Genomic DNA, 20,330 nt, shown 5'->3' on the forward strand with positions numbered 1-20,330 from the left:
TCTGCCGATTTCATACCTGGCCCGTTTAGATGAAATAAACCCAAAAAAAATATGGTCGGGTTTGGGTATTTTAGTATTGATCCATTTGACATGGATGAAAAACTCATGTGACAATATTTAATCGGATATTTATTACACCTCAAATTTGTGTATACACACACGCTATATTTTTTTGTGTCGGTTTCAGCTTTTGTGTTAAAGTGAAACATAAGAAATTAAGTTGGAGGACCAAAATAGAACATATAAAATAGAGCTGGAGGCCAAAATAGAATATATAAAATAAAATTGAAGGGCTAAAATGGAACAAGATAGAGATAAAATGCCAAAACGAAAAATAATATTCAAGTTGAATAGGTTGCATATGTATTTGGCCTAATTTTTTGGTTTAAATTTATATGGCACCTAGTTGTTTTCACCAGCAATTATTGCCAAAATATTATTCAGATTAAATTAATACTTTAAATCGTTTGTCCAATCCAATGAAGAGGAAAGCAGAAGGGAGCGGCATAGACGAGACAAGAGGAGGAACATTCATCACGGCTACCGTGTATCCCCGAGGCTCCGAATCTGTGCATTTAATGCAACTAATTATGAGCTTCCGATTTCCTCTTCCACGCTCTTCCACTACGTTTTCTCAACGCGCCGCTTCACTTCCCCCTTTTTTTTTTTTTTTTTGCTTTGGGTTGTGTTTTCCAATTTTCCATCGTGGCATTCAAAGTTGATTGTACCTCACCCCCCAATAAACCCCAACCTCCAACCCCAATCACCCCACCCTTCCACCTCAGCCAAACCCCACACTCCACCCAGCCGCCTCAGCCTCTCATTTTATCTCATATAGTAGTAGTTTGTTTAAGATTTATATATGTTTTTTATTCAATATTTTCTGCTTATTATCAAATACTTTCGTATAAAGTTAATACTCCTATAAAATAATAGTAATTAGGGTTGTTCACGGTTCGATAGAAAATCGATCCAAATCAAAAATCGAACCAAACCGATTATGTAAATCGATATTTTTCTTGATTTGGATTGGTTTTGATTTTAAATTTTAAAAACCGATAATATTTGGTTTGGTTTTGGTTCTATTATAAAAAACCGAAAAAATCGAAGCGAATCGATTAATTATATAAAAATATGAATAATTATTGATATATGATATAATATCTTTTCGTAAATAATTTTAAATATTTTATGCATTTTAATTATTATTTTGAATTTTGATTTATCCTACTTATATCTTGAAAGATTGCCTAAGCCCAAAAGAATAGGAATCGACCAATTTTCTTTTCCTTAAGAGAATCTAATTCTCTAACCTACACACATACTTTTTTCTAATAAAAGAGTTAGAAAAAAAAAACAATCTACGACAAGAGTAAAGAAAGCAAACTCAAATTGCCAGACTATAGTAGCTAAAGCTTGAGAAGTAAACTTTTAGTTTGTTTTTTGTTCATTTTTTTCGTATAAACGGGTAAATAAACTTTCAGGTCCGAAATAAATATATAAAAAAGCATAAATTTAGCAAATTATTTTCAGATTGTTGTCTAGTGTTGTTTTACTATTATCAACTTATCATTAGCTTACTAAGAACCGAACCAAACCAACAACAACCAAACCGATGGTTTGTATGTAATTTGGTTTGGTTTTGGTTTTAAAATTTTAAAAACCGATTAAATTGGTTTGTTTTGGTTTTAATCAAAAATCGGCCAAATCGAATCGTGAACACCCCTAATATTATTCGTCGTAAGATCTCCTAACCAGAGATGTCAATATGGGTAGGGCCGGACTAGTCCTGTCCAGCACACATGGCCTTTGGCAATTGACAGGTTGGGCTAGCTCACCATTTTGATGGGCCTCACTGGCCACGGGCTTACTCGAGTCGGGCTTAAAAGACTCGTTTTTAAATGGACTCCAAAAATTCTAGTTCAATCCTGCTAATCACGGTTTGGGCTAGGTTGGCCCAATGGGTCAAGCCTATATTGACGGCTCTACTCCTAACACATGATATTCACCAAAGTATGTCAATATTTTACGAGAATTTCTTACTAATAAATATGTTAACTACAAAATATAATTTTAGAAATATCAATGCGAAACAATATTAATACGATTTAAGAAAAATTAGAAAGATTCAATGGTTTGTAATAATATTGTAGTGCTCGTAAACCACTTAATTAGTATTTGACTGTGTATAAACGTAATGCACAATTAAATGAAAATGTTTTATGACTTTATCTAGTCATTACTAATTGGAAGATACTTTTCTAGTTCTTTATTATATATATATATATATAATGCAAATTACAACAAAGTTGGTTTTTAATTTCTTAAATGCTTACTTGCAAAGGTTGTTGAACAATAAAATATTAATATATTAAATAATCAATGTATGCTTATAAATCAAATGATGACTCATATGCACTATTTTTTAAGTGTATGTATATATATTTAAAATATGAGAGAAAAATTGGGTATCAACAAAAGTTTTTGGGGGGAAATTTAAGTTTTCAAACTTACTCATATTTTTGACGATTTCGGTAAAGGATTTAGGTTTTCACTACTATACTTGAAAAGCGGAACTTTTTTGCAAGGAAAGAAATCGAAGTTGTAACCTCATGATTGTTTAACAAAATTAATTAAATGCTTTATACTGACACACTTTAATATTTTATTCAGCATCAAATTAAATTATTTAGGATAATAAGTAACTCTTTATAATAAGCATAATCCGGCAACTTAAAAAATATACTAAATAACTTGCTATATAACTTAATTCTTTTCATTACATAAAAATTATTTTTGCACTTATATAAGGCAGACATGGTTCTCCTGTTTTCTAGTGTAGTTGTTTTTCCTCTAATTTTCTACTATCCGGAAGAAATGATTTTATTTTGTGTCTTACACAACTTATATTTATTTTTATCTTTGTGGACCCATATCTTATATATTTGAATTCATAAAATTTTGGGACCCACGTAATTGCGAGACAAAAAAGAAACTTCACCCAACTTGTATTTGAGGCACAAAATGAAATTTTTGGTTCGAAAGGGTTAGTCACAAATTCCTTAGTTGGGGGCAGGGGCGGATTTAGGGGCGCAAGGGATTTACCCAAATCCCCTTCGCCGAAAAATTATACTGTATATATAAGGCAAAATCTGTTTTTTACCTTTATATATTAAATTTTGAACCCCCTTAACACAATTCAAAAGTGTAATTTAGTGGTCAACGAGGTTCAAAATCTACATTGGGGTGGCTATAAAAAGGAAGTGGCCTTTTTGCTGCCAACAGTGAGTGGACAGTGCAGTGAATCAACAGTTCGTTCCCAACTCTTTCTTGCCACACTCGTCTGTGTCTCTCTCTATACATCTCTGTCACCGTTCTTTCTCTGTATCTTTCATTCTTCCGCCTTCCCCTCGAACAAAGTTCTCTCTCTTCTTTACTCGTAAAACAGTCAGAGTTCAGAACACCATTTTTATCAAAAACCTAGTTTCAACTTTTTAGTACAGTTCAGTAATGGCTGGTCGAAGGAGTTTATTGAACCCTCAAGCACCTGAGTATACGCCTGTTTTCTACACAAACACTGTCAATAATCCAACACCTTCTCTTCCCCTCAATTCTTACCATTTTCCCACCGGCTACATGCCTTCTCCCTTTACACCCATTAATCAACTATCTCAATCACCGTTTTCTGTTCCTCCCTCTCATTATCCGGCAACCTCACTTTATACACCACCGCCTCCGCCTCCGCTTCCGCCTCCACCGCCTTCATTTCCTGCTGTCGATCCACCACCGCAGGTGGTTTCAAACTCGCTCTATACACATCCGCCTTCCTTTCCTACAGTCGATGCACCACCGCAGGAGGTTGTACCAATATCATTTACAAGTGATTCTCCGACTCATTATCTTCCAAACTCGCTCTATACTTCACCGCCTCCATCTCCTGCCGTCGATCCACAACTGCTGGAGATATCGCGACCATCGGTAAGACACGCGCCTCGGAACATTCCTCCTAGGTTGATGGCTCGTGAAAATTCTCGACCTCGGCTTCCTAGGATGAGGAGTGGTTATGTCCCGAGACAAAGAGGCCGAGGTTTTTCCAGAGGAAGTTGTTCTAATGACGGTTTTATGCAAAGGAAAATGGAAAATGAAAGGTCTCAAGGTGTTTGTTGTGGAAAGTGGCCACAGAACAATAAGCTGCAGAAACACGATGTGATACCTCTCACTTGGTCCCAAAACAATACTACTACTGTCATGATCAAGAATATTCCATACTCTTACAGGTATGTGATTTTGTTTGCCCTTTTTTGTTTCGTTTGTTATTCATTTACTTATTTCCGTTTTTGGAAGTTTATTAAGTGTAAATTAATAGTCCGACTCTCTAGTTGCATATCATGATCACTATCAGTTTACTCTCTATTAATTACTTCTTTATTGTGCTCCTTGGTATTTGTTAGAAATTTAATTGTTTCATTTTATTCCTTTACAGCCGTGACATGTTGATGCAATTTCTAGACCAACATTGCTCAGTGGAAAATGTAAAGGCCAATGATTCTAATGGACCAAATATTATCTCTGCTTATGACTTCTTGTATTTGCCCATGGATTTCAAGTACGCAATTTAAATCTATATTATCTCGTAGTGTCTGGTTTAATTGTTCTATGTTTAGGGCTAGCGTAAAAGATGGGTCTTATTTGTGCAGAAATAAGAGGAGCAGAGGATTCGCTTTTGTTAATTTCACAGATCACGGAGCTGTGTTGAATTTTTTTGATGCATTTGCTAACAAACTAAACGTGTTTCCGGGATTTCCCAGGAGTGTTAAAATAGTCGCTGCAAAAATCCAGGTGCATTTGCTAATACCCCTTTTAATTTGCCAGTCACCCGGTTCAAGAATTTGAGCCTCTCCCCCTACTCCCTCGAGGTGGGTATAAAGTCTTTGTATACCCTACCCTTTTCAAACCGTACGAGTGGGATTTTAGACGGTCGTTGTTGTCGATTCAAGATTTTTTTTATCGATCAGTTGATGTATTACTAATTAGTTTATGTGATTTTTGATGTGAAATGGCTAACAGGGAAAGGAGGCGTTAGTGAACCGGTTCAAAGATACGATGTTTGATTGTGAATCAGAAGGGTTTCTGCCTGTAATTTTCAGTCCTCCAAGAGATGGTTCTGGGGAGTTGGTGAATATAAATACTGTGGGAAAATGTAGAGTCACTTCCCCCTCCTACTCACATTCTCGATAAATGAGAAATTATAATCATCAAATTTTATAGCAATGCAGTTTTAGTTCATAATGGCTAGTGTACTAGTTAAGTTCAGTGTAGTTCGTTTCAGTATTATTTTCAGTTTGTTTTATTCAGATTGTGTCCAATTTTCTTGTTGGGACAAATAAACCCTAGCGATTAGGTATGCGAATACTGTTTCTGTAGGGAGCTAGGGTTTAGCTTGTGTAAACAGAAAAAAAATTGAGGGTGGATACTGGCACCTGAAAAATCTCCCTGATAATACGATTTGAGTAGCAGGTGATGGGGTCCACCCTTTATTGTTGTATGACGTAGTATGTTTGTAAATGAAAAATAAAGAATATGAGTTTAGCAATTATATATTTCTTTTTCTTGCCCGTTGAGGATCATTTGCTGCTCCCCTAAAGTTTTGATTTGGATCCCGTTGGCTTTTGGTTTGTTTTTGTCATTTTAGCTTAAAAATAAGTGCTTAAAAATATTTTTTTACTTCATCCAAACAAGTATTCATCTCTTACTTCCAACAAGTATTCATTTAGAGGTTGTTTGGATGGTTGGTACATATCGTTTCGTAACGCATCGTATTGTATTATATTGTACTATATCATCATTTGATGAATACAATGTTTGAATAGACTGTATGCATCGTTTGTTATCGTCATAATATTACGCACCAATAATATGAAGAATAAACTTGCAATATTATTAAAAGAATTATGATCTTGAGGTAAAATTATGTATAAAAAGGTAGGAAAAATAATAAAATAAGATTATTTATTAATAATGAAGGGCGAGATGAAAGGAAAAAATTAAATAATGTCGTGACCATACAAAATTGTCGCAACATCCATTCAAACAAGCTGTTAAAGTGATGCATCAATGTGTTACACTTAGCAACTTTCGATTTCTCGGAAAATTTGTGGTAATTGTCTTACACTTCATCTGCATGCGAACAACTTCTTCCACACCTGTGGTTGAATTTTTTTGCCAAATCAAAGATGAAAGTCTGGTGAATAGCCAATGCATTTTTGATATGGTGATTACTAAGTTTCAACTATGAGGTCTTTACATGTAGTTCTCACCAAGTGTGTTCATGTCTAATTTCTACTCTGACACCCTCTATTTGTGTGCGTTTAAAGAGTGCCAATTTGTAAGGGAAAACCCAAAAAGAGTCTTTAAAACCCTTATGAGTTCAAGAGTGCCAAATATTCTATTGTATGTAATTAAAATTAAACTTTTCGAAATTGTTCCAATCTTGTCGGTTTCTTTTCGGTATTAATACGGTTCTATTAATTTTCGGTATTTTTCTTTAAATTTCATTTAAAAGTAACTAATAGAAGTATAATGCAATAACATACGTGCTTTTATAGGACGCTTAGCAAACTCTCTAGATATTTTTACTGAGGAATGAATTAAGAAAATATGTAAGATAGTCAGAGTATAGATCCATCCATCAACTATTCTACAATATCGTAAAATAAAATAAAGATATTAACCAAGTGAAAAGATATTAACCAACCTGGAACTCAAGAATAAAGTTTATATATAAAAGATAAAATATTCAAAAAGATAAATCTAACTCATACGAAAGAAACATATCCAATACATTGTAGTTTGCTACTAGTTGCTAGAATACCTTGTGTCTTGCTAATGAATACGCTAGAAATAATTTATTTTTAATAGGAGTAGCATTATAAGTTTGGGAATTAGGATTTTGAGTTTTAAATACTTGTTGGCTTGTAACCGTTTTCACAGTTCCAAGGCCTAACGGAAATTTTGATATATTAGTATTATTTTTAAACATATTAAATAAATATATTTCTCACATGTAAATTTATTCAGTATGATATGTTTTTTTTTCAGTTTATTTTTATAAAATAAAAAACCTATCCTAATTATCGATACGGTTATAGATTTATATAAAAACCTACAGTTTTATTAAAAGAAACCTAAAAATCGGTTCGACACTGTTCAATCGATTTTTAGATATCCACTTACACCATGTACCATACCAATATTTCAGTATTATGTATAGCCCAAATTAGACTTTCTGAAACCGTCTCAATCATGTCAGTTTTTCTTCGGTATTGGTACAGTTTGATTTGTTTTTTATATTTAAAAAAAAATATCATATAAAAGTCACTAGTAGAAGTAGAATGCAATAACATACATACTTTTATAGGATTTTGCAAAAGTCTCCAAATATTTTTACTATTTAAAAAGTGATGAATTAAGAAAACATGAAAGATGGCAAGAGTATAGATCCATTAATTATTCTACAGCAGTGTAAAAAATTATACAAAGACAAAAAATATACAAATCACACGAATGGAAAGATATTAACCAAGGTTGGACTCTAATAAAGTCTATAGAAGATTAGATATTCAAAAAGATAATCATAGAAGATTAATCATGCAAAAGGAAATATATTCAGTAAATTGTAGTTTGCCATTTATAGTCGCTAGAATACCTTGTCTCTTGCTAGTGAATATGTCGGAAACAATTTAGTTTCAATAGGAGCAACATAATAGGTTTGAGAATTAGGAATTTAAGTTTCGTTACCTGTTGGCTTGCAACCATTTTCACAATTACAAAGCCTAAGAAATTTTTTAATATATTATTATTTGTAAACTTAATAAATAAATATAGTTTTTCACATGCTAATTTATTCGGTATTTTTTCGGTTTATTTTTATAAAATAAGAAATCTATCATAATTATCGGTACCGTTATAGATTTATATAAAAACCTATAATTTTATTAAAAGAAATCTAAAAATCGGTTCAGTACGGTACGATTCGGACAGTTTAATCGGTTTTAAAATATCCATGGGTCTTTGTAGATTTGTAACTGAACATCTCTTATGGCACACTAAAAAAAAAGGTTTTCCGTATAAAGTACTGTTAGAATTTCCTTTATATTCTCATTTGTCTATTATTTCCTTTATAACAAATCAAGGTCATATATACACTGAAAGATATTATTATGGTCTTGTTTCGGTGAGTTAAATTACTGTGTTATCTCCATGGATGGCTAGCCTTTTGTAATTTGCTGGAGGAATTCTGAAACAAAAGTATTGGTCCAATTTTTGCTGCTTGAATTAGGGTTTAATTGCAAGCAATATGCTCCACGTTGTCAATCGCATTAAGATAGAAACATTTTACGTTTTATCTAGCGTTGCACAAGACCAAAGTAAAGAAAATAATGTTAAAGAAGTTATAATTTAAGGTAGGGAAGGATAGTTTCGGAATGAGAAATTTTATATTTTGTATAGGTAAAACTAATTCGAGACAACGCACAAAAAAATCAATGACAAACTAAAGAAAAGGTTTTGATTATGCCAGCAATTACTACTTCTATATATTATGTATTAAGTATTATATTATTACTGTCTCGGGATCATAGAATATATGGGACAAGTGTGATTATTGAGTAGATGATCACAATTGGAAAGTTAAGATAGATTATATAGAAGAGGGATAAAGGGATTGAACTTTTCTGAAGCAAATAAGAAAAAGAAAAAGGAATTGACTTTCTAGAGCAACATCAAGGTAAAAACTTACTCGCACCCTCACCGGGCGTTTACACCAAACAAATAAATATATGACATGTGTATTGCATATGGACTTCAATCATTTAACCATGGTAAATTACATGCATTCTAATCTAATTAAATTAATTAATTATAGTGAGTTAATATAGTTTGGTGTAAACCGGTGTGCATAGGCAAAAAGGTTCAATTTTTTATGTAGTTTCTGAGATTGTCTTCCCTTGTATTTAACTAAAAAAGTTAATAGAGATACCATTAATTAGTAGGTACGAAAAAAGGGGTGTTCCGGGAATCGAACTCGGGACCTCTCGCACCCGAAGCGAGAATCATACCACTAGACCAAACACCCAATGTTGTAATAGGCATTTCATATTTTTCAATTTGTCGTTTGTTGCTGGATCTACAAGAACTCACAATAATGTCGCAGGCGAGGCAAACAAGAACTGAAGCTGAAAGCAAATGGGAACAATAATGTTATCCTCTTCCTCTTCCTCATCCCAACTCATGGTTTTTCATCGCCTGCTCCGACCCGCTCCTATCCTCTCGTTCTCCTTCCTTAAGCAGTCTCTCTCTCTTCTTCCCCATCAAACGACGTCGCTTTGTCCCATTACCGCCAACAATTCTCCGTCCTTCTATCTTCGCTCTAGAACCTTCGCGAACCTTCCAGTACTTGTCTCTAGTTCTCAAGCCCTATTGGAATCCACTGAGGACGTGGAGGACAAGGAAATTGCAAAAGAAAATGGAGAAGTAACTGCTGCTCCGAGGCTGAGAGTGAAGGAGAAGAAAGAACTGCTGAGCCTGACAGTGAAGGAGAAGAAAGAATTGGCATCGTATGCACACAGTTTAGGGAAGAAGCTGAAGAGTCAACAAGTCGGCAAATCTGGTGTCACTGATTCTGTGATATTTGCGTTAGATGAAACTCTTGAAGCTAATGAGCTTCTCAAGGTACATTTTCCCCTTTTTTTTGTGCTGGTGAAGATTTTACTCAATTTTTGACCAGCTGTTTAGGATTTATATCAATTATGGTAGAAACGTTATCTTCAAATTCACTGTAGTGTTCTTTTCTTTTTTTCTAATTGGCTTTCAAAACTTTTCGAGTTATCTTAATTTCCTCGGTTCATCAGTATTTTCTACGCGGATCATGGATATACATATACTCTATATGTGAAAACCCACTAAACTTTCAGCAAATATTATATGTGAACCATAATTTTAAAATTACCAATAAGTTTTAAGGCCATGTTATTAAAATTCTGAATTTGCCTCTCGTCATAGGTCGGAATTTATAAGAACAATAATTACTGGACTAGTAGTTAGTAAGAACAGTGACTGTTGCCGAGGGTCTATCGGAAATAACCTCTCTGCCCTATCGTGGTAGGCGTAAGAGACCCCACTTTGGGGGACTTTACTGGGTAGTTGTTGTTGTTGATATAAGTAACAAGTAGAGATGATATGTTAGTAATTAGGTAAAAAATTGGTCACGGATCTTGCTGTAAATCTGAGTTAAAGCAGGCTGTTAAACCGGTGGAACTGTTTGTGCTTGCATGCCGTTTTAGTTCTTGATAATGTGCATTCTAACAAAATATGTAGGTTGAGTAGCGAGTATTAATCTTTCTATAGACATTCCAATGTTATGGTACCTCTGTTGCTTATTAGTTTTTTCACCAAAACCATGAAACAGGGAACGAACTAAAATCTGCACAAACATGTTCATGGAATCGTTATAAATCTGCTGGAATTTGGCTTTATTTGAGTGGTTGTTGAGTTTCTGAGATGATTATTCTGGTTACTAGCAAGTGGAGGTTTCACATTAGAAAGACTTGGAATTCTTTTGCTGTGCTTGTGTCACTGTTAACTTGTAATTAGTTGAAGCCGGTTTGTTGTGTGTAGATTAGCAGTATGAGCAATAGTAATCAATATGGTTAAAGGTTAAGCGGCTATATTGAAGAAGGCGGGTGTTTGTGATCAAGTATGTGCCTTTTGCCGGTAAAAGTAAAAATGTCCAAAATAATGATTATAACTTGATTCGCTAAGGAATAAGGACCTTTTCCGATGGAAAATCAGTAGAATTTAATTTGCTTAAACTAAGGTGGACTGACAGTCACATGTTATCAGCTCCGTTGATGGAAGTTCACGCTTATCTTTTTAGCAATGTGTTAACTGTTGGTGAATGTGATAACTGATAAAACCATTGCTCTTGGGATTCGATTTTGATGGCTGCATTGTTATATGCAGCTCAAAATACATGGTACCTGTCCAGGAGGAGAACTGGATGATGTCGTAAAGCATTTGGAGGAAGCAACTGGGTCAGTGGTTGTTGGTCAAATTGGTAGGACTGTGATTCTCTACCGTCCAAGCGTAACAAAACTTAAAGCCGAAGAGAAGAAAAAACAGGCTCAAAATGCTTTTATGAGAAAAAAACAATATGCGGCGAAACAATCATTTGAGGTCTTAATTTCATTCTATCTAGTTATAATAAACTTTTCCACTTTTTCTTCTCTCCTTCAATCATGATAATCCTTACTCGTTTTGGAATCTCCTTATGTGCAGAGTAAAGGACAAGTACCAAGACCATATGCTCGTGGTCGTCGAGGAAGTAGCAGGGTTTAAGTTTCCACCAGAGTCATCACAATGCTCCCATGGCTCAGTTAAAATTTGCCAGAAGTTTCTTATGATAGGCGCACACGTATATTCAGTCTGAAGATGAAGATCTAAGGGACAAAGAATTTGAGTATGAAGTATCCCAGCTGAAGAAGTTTATACAAGAAAAGTTTGCAGTTGTACTTTTTCTCCTACTATTTCGTTTTTACAATTTTGGGCGGAGTGGGAAATAGTATCAAAGACGTTCACTTAGTATAGATTGATCTTGAATCTGATCATATCCAATATTATAGTAGGTTGACGTCGAAAATGTTGTATTCCTTGTTGCAGAAATCGTCAATTCTAACTAGAAGAAATCTGAAGAATAGTGCACTTTACTAATGGATCCTTGATGTCTTAATTTACCCTTCTGTATCATGGTTCTGACTAATTATGGTCATTACGCTGGTAAATATCTCCTTTTCATGCTTAGTCCCTCTTTTCGTCATTTATTTTGTGAAATTGGGAAACATTATTTATTTGGTCTAACTTGACTCACATCGAAATAATTCTATTTTAAATGAAAACTGCACTGCTCAGCATGTTAGGAGTCAGTGATGTTGAAAACGAGATTGCTAAATCAGGAGTTTATGTATAAATAAATGCTAATCATGTTTTCAGGAAATATCAAACATTGACATAGCTCTCCAAGCATTGGACATGTCAATAGTAATTTGCAACTCATTTGAAATTTGATACATAGTGAATCAATTAATTTGATATTGACAAATAACAACAACAACAATAATAAAATTTTGTTGTTGATAATTATTCACTATGCCAGCGTTCTGTAAATTGGAAATATTTAACGTAAAACTTGCTCCGCTTTTTGCGTACAGATTTATCTTAAGCATATCAAACTTATGCAGCTTTCACCTTTTGTAACTCGTAATGATCTGAGTTTTCCGAATAAAGCATGCCATCCGCCAAAGTAAGCCTCCGTAGAGCAATCAAAAATCGTGACTGGGAAAAAAATAAAAGGTAAATAACCATCAGCCAATTTTTAACAAACAAAGAACAGAAAAAAGCTTGTGAGGGTGTCTATGGATCTTTACCCATTGAAATGCTACTAGCGGAAACCAGCATCCGGGCAAACCAAATCCTTTACTGCTCAAGAGCTGCTTGAAATCAAAATAGTTACTTCAAGGAAAGCATGCAGAGCAAGGGTAACGAATTTGATTTGCCAACTAAATCATGATGATTGAGGAAACACTTTCGAAATAAGTTGAATGGCTTACCATGACGAGAAGAGAGGCCAAACCAAATACTGTGGTCATTGATATGCTAATAAATTTTAAGTCCCGTCCAGCCTAAGAGGTAACCAAATCATAGTGTTGAGAAAATGGCATCACAAAACTAATTAGAATGATGAAGAATATCCTATCATACTATAACAATAAAAATAAATTAACAAAATTAAACAATTGCAACGCCAAATTAACAAGATGGGAATTGATAAGTAGGTGCTGAACCGTCTCCAAGAAAAAGAAAGAAAAGGAAGATGGCTGCTGCTGTTTTCCCAAGAAACTAATACACTTAATAAATGCATAACTGTAGTCTGGGCAAAGAGTTTCACAGGGATATCCTAAGCGCCGGAATTTTAGTTTTTCTTTGTTTGATCTAGATTACAAAAAGATGTGAAAAGTTACTATCCAAATTGGAGCTGTCATCCTTATGTTTTATCCGTACTTTGGATAAACAAAAATGCTCAATAAACAGCAAATAAAATCTCATCCACCCCCCACCTCCCACCCCTCCTCTTTTTTCCTCTTCTCTCTATCATTTCTCTATTTCACTCCTTGCAGCCTCTTAAATAGTTAACTATGAAACCCCTCACGAAGAAAAAAGTTAATTGCTAGTGCATTAAACACAACTCTCGTTCTCCCCTACCCAGTAAAATTTACCCCATAAACTTGAAATACATTTTTTTTCCCAAAGAAACAGAACATACTGCTTAAACTTATGGCAGACGTTGACAAAATAAAAAGGACTTTCAGATAAAAATCATCTATATATAATCAACCCAAATTTCTACAATGATCAAAATATACTTTGGAGAAAGTATGAAAACATACCAACAAGGTTCCCTCAAGACTATGAACACACGGCGAGACCCAGAGAGTTAGAAATAATGGCAGCAATACTTTGTGCATCTGCACCAACAGAAGGTGAGAACAATCAGTCGATCATGATAAAACTATTTTCAGTGACATAAAATCTTTATTTGGTTCTTATGTTCCAACTAGCAGTGCACAGAGTATAGCAAATACCCAACCTAAACTGCAAAATCTATGATTGAAGCTTCTGAGTTTGGCTAACAGGACGAACAAACACCATAGAAATAACTGATCCCAGTGATGATGATGATGCTTACATGATCTTAATCCAGTATAATATGGACCTCGTTAACACGCTGCTTTGTTTGCGTTATTTTCATTTTATGCAGTATTTCTTTCTTTATCATTTCTCTTTGCTCCTAATAGCAAAGTTATTTATCAAACAGAACGTGGAAAGGATTAAAATCCTCAGGACCAAAAGATGTGTCATCTTGCACTTCATCAGTGTCTTAAGGGATAAGAAATGTCATAAAATGTAGTACACAACTAACCTCTTGTATGACCAGAGGATCAGGTGAAAATATTTTGGGGAAAAACCATGTAACTGATACTCCGACAGATCCCAGTAATAATCCATTTGATGCTCCAATGATTAAAAGGGACTTCAGCAGCATCCGGGCCTGATTCACAGTGTTCATCTTTTAGAATATCCAATTAAAGAAAAATGCATGGAACATAGCTCTATTTGCATACTTGGGAATGGATCAAGAACTTCAATATAGAATAAAAACAACAGTGCACATGGACATCACGGTCAAAATTTCATGGATGGCAAAGCTTTCTTCAAAGAAGAGGTTTATACAGTATGATAGCTTTTCAAGCTTGGATGTGGTATTATAAAGGAAATAGATGCAGGATACTGTAAATTTTACATGAATTAACTTATAACCTTTGACAAGTTCCGATTCACTCCATATAACAATTCAGGCATAAATGACTGCGCTGTTTGAGAGAGAGGCTCACCCCATACTGCACATATGCAGAATAGTTGTAGCATGACCTAATAAGAAAAATCAATACGTCAATATTAGTATCCATCCGGCCTTGTCGTTAGAAAGATGCAAAAAGAAAATACATCAAAAATATTAGTTTTCACATAAACTAACCTGATGTGCAGCAGCAGTGTTTGTGCCCATTGATGTAGCATAGTAGACAAGCAGAGAGTAGAATGCCACCTGAAGTTCAAGATTTGTCAGATACATAACAAAGTCACTACTTTCATGCAAAATGAAAATGCAGCAGAGTCAAACAAACCTTTGACATCATTGTTAGGAACACAGGCGCTGCAAGTATGAAAATCTGTAGAACTTCATTCAATGATGGGACAGATATGGCAAAACCATTATACCCTTTATTGTTCAGGGCTTCAATCATCATATAAGCTGCAACAACCTAAAATATAGCTAGTAAGCTAGGAATTACCATGAGTATGAAAATGGAGGAAGGGGCGGTGGGTAGAGAGAGGGAGGGAGACAGAGAGTTACAGAGCAGATTAAATTCATTTAGAGGAAGAAAAGGCTTTTGGTAAGGTATATTTGGCATACTTGGGAGACCATTGTTGCCCATGCTGCTCCAGCAATACCATATCCAAAGAATCTGCATAAGACTATGTCGCCAATGCCATTAATAACAGTGGCAACTGCCAAAGCCTTTAAAGGTCCCCATGAATCTTTCATGCCTAGACTGTATATTCAAGAACAAGAAAATATATTACACGTTGAAACAGACTGACCAATGTACTTATGCTAACACAACAAAACTAGAATAAAATCATAAACAGCTTTCAGATTGTTTTTGAGTCACTTCTTGGAAATCACGCAGAGTATTTGCAGACTGGGAGTGAACAAATTTATACAATTCAAAGAAAAAGCAAAAGCTAAAATAACCATCAGTTATCCCAGAAGGAGTTATAGTGCCTGTTACATCATATTTAATAGGAGAAGAAAGATCTCTCTTAGTAAATGGGAATAGAGTACCAGTAATATGATATAAATTGGACACCTTCAGCTCCATAAATGATCTAAATTCTGCTTTGGATATCAAAAGCAGAATTTTATATTTAGCCTTGTAAATGACAAGTTCCTTACCTCTGCCATCTCATCCTTACTAATCTGATTCATGAGCAAATTACAGTGTTCAGTAAAAGCTCAGCTGGCGCATTAGCTGCGCATGCTTGATATAGACTCCCTCCCTCCCTCTCTGTTTTCTCCAGCTGGTAGGCATGCTCAAATGCCTTTCAACCAAAGCTCAAGTCCATTATCCATCTTTAATAGGGCCATACTTATAAGCTAACTGCTAACAAAAGTTGTGTTCATTTCATTATTTAAATAAATTCTGCTCATTTGACTACCTAGTAAGAGTTAGTTATGTCTTTTAATAATCAACAAAAGTCTGTTTTTCTCATATAAAGAAGAAAATAACGAATGTTTAGATAAGTCTAATCAGAAATAAATAATCATGTAAACACAGAAAAAAAACGAGTTGCTTCTTGAGGGAGAGGACTTGAATCCATGATGAAAGACAAACAGGAAGAGGAAGACTAAATATGGTGAAAATAGGTGCTAGACATTGCCCCACAATTGATTTCCCATGTTACAAGAACAACATGAAACATGATATCAAACAATAAATATGTGTTAGCGGAGCTTGTCAAAGCATAGCAGCCAATATGAAGAAGAAACGGAATAGAATGCTACATAACCCTATAGATCACTCAGCCAACTCCTTCAAGTACAAAATATCTAAAAGCACACCGATAAAAATTAAAGTATAGATAGATGGTACCTTGCACTTTGGGCAACCCAACCAACCAGCATGGCTGGCCATGCAAAGCCTCGAATCTATCATCAAAAGATATTCTGTTCAGATGAAGATGCTCAGATAACCAAGCATAAGTGGATTTTACTTGATCATCTCAGAACGGATGAAACTTTCAGCCAAAAGCTGTTATCCCTGCTATAGCATATGAATTCAGAAAATATAGCAAATGACTGAATGTCTTTATCTGCAAGTTTGTTCTAGGATGGAAGAGACTCCTAATTGAAGCTTAGCTACAAGAAGGTCTAGATAATTAATTGTAATCAATCATTCAATTTGCTCACAACTACCCAGCTCCTGTAACTTTTCCCTTTCTCCTTTTCAGAGGTAATTTAGTCGTTTTAGTTGGCTGGACCTTCAAACCTAAGTCATATAACAGCTAAATGAAATTGTACACTTTTCAAATCTTACATTTGTTATAGACTCTATGGACTCTTGATAAGATGCCTTTTAAAAGACCAATAATCTATAAGAGAAGTCTTTTCCTTTTATTTACTAGTATATGTTAAAAGAGACCAAAAAGACGAAATGAGCAGAAAATTTGTATACATCAATGGAGGAAATAACCATGTGGAAAACAAGACAGGAATTCTATACAATTACACTGTGGAACAATATATATATATATATATATATATATATATATATATATATATATATATATATATATATATATAAAGTTTGTCTATGAAGAGCGGATCTAATTGTATTAGTGTCTATAATTGATATCTTCTGTGTAATACTAATCGATAGGACCTCATTGGCTTCGGGGTAGAAGATGTCGAAGGAACAAAGAGGACGAAGGTTCTTCGGCGCATATTCGTAGGATATGACACCGAACGAAAAGGATGGAGTTTCGACCTACCCGTAAAAGACATGTTTTGAAAAGATAGGCAGAGCAAATGCTCTTGAAGTCTACCCGGGCGCCCTTCTTCATTCATCCATTTAGGCCCGGCTAGGAACACGCGGATCCAGGGAATGTGGAACAATATATATATATCCAATTTTTATTTGACTTCCGACTATCCAGCACAAGAAAAGCATTGGCAGTTTTGGCTCTTCAATTGACTCAAACGATGCTAAAAAGGAGAAGAACAGCTCAACAAGCTTAAGAACATGCACAAATAAAAAAAAAGAACAATAACCTGGACATAAGTATTCGCTGCATTTATTATTTCTGTGTTCTTTGCCCCTGTGAAAGCTGAAAGTGAGACAAGTTTACCCGTCAGTTGCTCATTAAAAAATATACGCCACTACTGAAGGAAGAAGAGGACATTATGAATAGTATAACATATTCAAATGACTGATGAATCCACCACCAAAAAAAAAGAATGAGGTGCTTACCAGTCAGTCCCCAAGTACCAAACAATCTTGTAAAGACAAACATCACAATACCACAGGCCAACCCAATGAAAAGCAAGATAGATATCTGATGTTGAACTTCATTTTTATCCTGGAACATAATCCAAGACGCTCAGAATGTAAGAGTAAATAGCAAAATAACGAAACGACTATATATTGATATACGGGTTCGCCGTGACTATGACAATTACCAAGCTCCTAATTTTTGGGAAAAGCATTTACATTGAGAAGATAACAAGAATTTTCAACTAAAATACCTGCCCGGCCAGTGCAGTAGCAACTAGATTTGAAGTGGCTATTGAAAGGAACATAAAAACATAGCTTGTGTTATCACAAAACACAGTTCCGGGACCTGCCAATTACAAAAATTTGAGCTAAATCACTTAACAGAAACAACATTATACTCCCTCCTTCCTATTTTATACAAAAATTGTACAAAAGTAGAATTTTGTCAAATATTTTGGACGTCCAAAACAGAAAAGTATAGAATAAAATTGATATGAGTTTAACTTATACAGTATAAAGAAATTTGGCACTATCATGTCACTTTTAACTGTTGTAGCATGTACAAATTCCGTTACCTATAGTGTAAAGATTCTACATTGTTAGTGTGTCTAAGTTAAACTCAATTGAGATTATATACTATATGATAGAGAGCTTTTGAGTTGTCTACCTAGAGCGGCGAGTTCAATGGAACTTCCTTGACCGATAACTGCGGTATCAATGAGACTCATTAAGGGCCCACATAACCACAACCCAACTGCGGGCCCTGAAAACTTCACAATCTCCACCACTTGAGCCCAAATGCTTTCATTCCCAGAAAATTCCCCTTTACCATTGGAATCCACCACCGAAATTTCTTCTCGAATTGTTTCCGCTTCTACTTGTTCTTCATCTGCTTCTTCACTGATACTTGAATTCAAATTCAAGCTTTCTAGTTCCACTGGAATTTCATGGCTAGGATTTACGCAAGCAGTGATTATCCCCTTGCGGAGATTGCAGATTCGGGTCAACGATGTAACCCGAAAAATTCGGAGGCGGGTTGAAGAGTAGTTAACATTGAATTTAGGAGTTTTTATCGGAATGTGAGATTTACAATTTAGGGTTTCAACATTCATTGTTTGCGTCCTCGTGGAATGAAGAGTTGGTGATTGATTGGTGTTGTATAACTAGAAGAAAAGAGCCAATACGCTCAGAATGTAAGGTGGAAACGATTTTACCGAAAATAGAAAGGTTGACCGCTTGGGGGTAACTGTCCCAAACCGTACTTAGAATTCACTATATTACACCTTCAACAAAAGAACTCGTGAAAAATAAAAGGAGAACTAAAAACAAATTTACGAATTTATTTGTTTTATTTTCTTATTGCAATATTTCTATTTTGTTTCTACGTCAAAAATAAAAATACAAAATTAATTCACTAATAACAATCTCAAAATCAAGTCACCTATTAAGTAAAAATATTTTCAAAGAAATATAAAATAAATTAAAGAGAATCTTACAGTGTCCCAAATAAATTTCAACTTACCAATATGTAGTCATTAAACATGAACTTACCAAAACTAGTCAAACACATATAAAAATTAAAAACAAAAATAAATAATGTTCTTTCTCTCCAAAAATTACATACGAAGATATCCTTCCATATTTTTAAGGCAAACTACCTTAAAACCCTCCTAAACTTGACACGGATTATTAGTTACAACTTTAAACTATTCGTGATTTTAATTACCCCCTCAACTTGTCTTATTGAGAGCCATTATCCCCCACCCTTCGGACGCTGGTGTGGCAAAGAGTGTGGGTGCACTCGCCTGCCACGTGGATTTTTTTTATTTGGCTAAAAATAAGAAAGTTTTAGTTAATATTTTTTTGAATTTGATCTGAAAATAAAGATTTATACAATTAAAATAAATAGTCAAGTCATCTAAAAAGTTATAAAAAATACATATTTTTATATAGCTCTAAATTATGGTGCTCTAAAAATATATTTTGGTACACTATTTTTATTTCTTCTTTTGATGCAATGACTATTTATTTCAACTGTGTATTTTTACTTTTTCAGGTAAAATCTGTAAAAAAAAATATATATATTTTTAGAGCACCATAATTTAGAGCTATATAAAAAATTTTAGACAAAATAATTAATTTCAAATTATGTATTTTTTATAACTTTTAGATGCCTTGACTATTTATTATAATTGTATAAATCTTTATTTTCAGGTCAAATTAAAAAAAATATTAACTAAAACTTTATTATTTTTAGCCAAATAAAATTTTTATCCTAAATAATGTAGTTATATCCAAGTTTTATTATAAATTGTATTCGAAAAAAATTATCTAAAGAAGCAACATACTTAAAAAAGTAAAAATATGTTTTATTATTCAAATGCCACATATACAGGAAAAAATCACGTGGCGGGTGAGTGCACCCACACTCTTTGCCACATCAGCGTCCGGGGGGTAATGGCTCTCAAAAGGCTAAGTTGAGGGGGGTAATTAAGACCACAAATAGTTTAAGGCTGTAACTAATAATCTGTATCAAGTTTAGGGAGGTTTAAAGGTATTTTGCCTATTTTTAAGTGTGATCAACATAATATTTTGAAGCGTGAT

At 34.3% G+C, this 20,330-nt stretch overlaps 2 protein-coding genes and 1 non-coding gene across 3 annotated transcripts; 1 reads left to right on the forward strand and 2 right to left on the reverse strand.

Moving 5' to 3' along the window:
* Positions 1-9,061: 9,061 nt before the first annotated feature.
* TRNAP-CGG (transfer RNA proline (anticodon CGG)) lies at positions 9,062-9,133 on the reverse strand. Its single transcript has one exon. It is a non-coding gene; the product is annotated as a tRNA-Pro (tRNA).
* An 80-nt stretch (positions 9,134-9,213) lies between these two features.
* On the forward strand, positions 9,214-11,770 carry LOC107759865 (uncharacterized). The gene is made up of 3 exons (XM_016577877.2): positions 9,214-9,729; positions 11,020-11,232; positions 11,335-11,770. The coding sequence occupies exons 1-3, from the start codon at positions 9,244-9,246 to the stop codon at positions 11,392-11,394; spliced, it is 759 nt and encodes a 252-aa protein (XP_016433363.1). The 5' UTR covers positions 9,214-9,243; the 3' UTR covers positions 11,395-11,770.
* A 268-nt stretch (positions 11,771-12,038) lies between these two features.
* Positions 12,039-18,965, reverse strand: LOC107759866 (protein DETOXIFICATION 46, chloroplastic-like). Its single transcript, XM_016577878.2, has 14 exons — positions 18,394-18,965; positions 17,978-18,072; positions 17,703-17,811; positions 17,504-17,559; positions 16,326-16,381; positions 15,086-15,224; positions 14,796-14,933; positions 14,648-14,716; positions 14,431-14,541; positions 14,033-14,161; positions 13,500-13,577; positions 12,663-12,734; positions 12,480-12,542; positions 12,039-12,387 (listed from the first exon to the last, which is right to left on the reverse strand). Exons 1-14 carry the CDS (start codon positions 18,836-18,838, stop codon positions 12,286-12,288), a joined length of 1,662 nt encoding a protein of 553 aa, XP_016433364.1. The 5' UTR covers positions 18,839-18,965; the 3' UTR covers positions 12,039-12,285.
* Between the last annotated feature and the right edge of the window lie 1,365 nt (positions 18,966-20,330).

This window comes from Nicotiana tabacum, chromosome 7 (assembly GCF_000715075.1).
Source record: "Nicotiana tabacum cultivar K326 chromosome 7, ASM71507v2, whole genome shotgun sequence".
Classification (NCBI taxonomy): Eukaryota; Viridiplantae; Streptophyta; class Magnoliopsida; order Solanales; family Solanaceae; genus Nicotiana; species Nicotiana tabacum.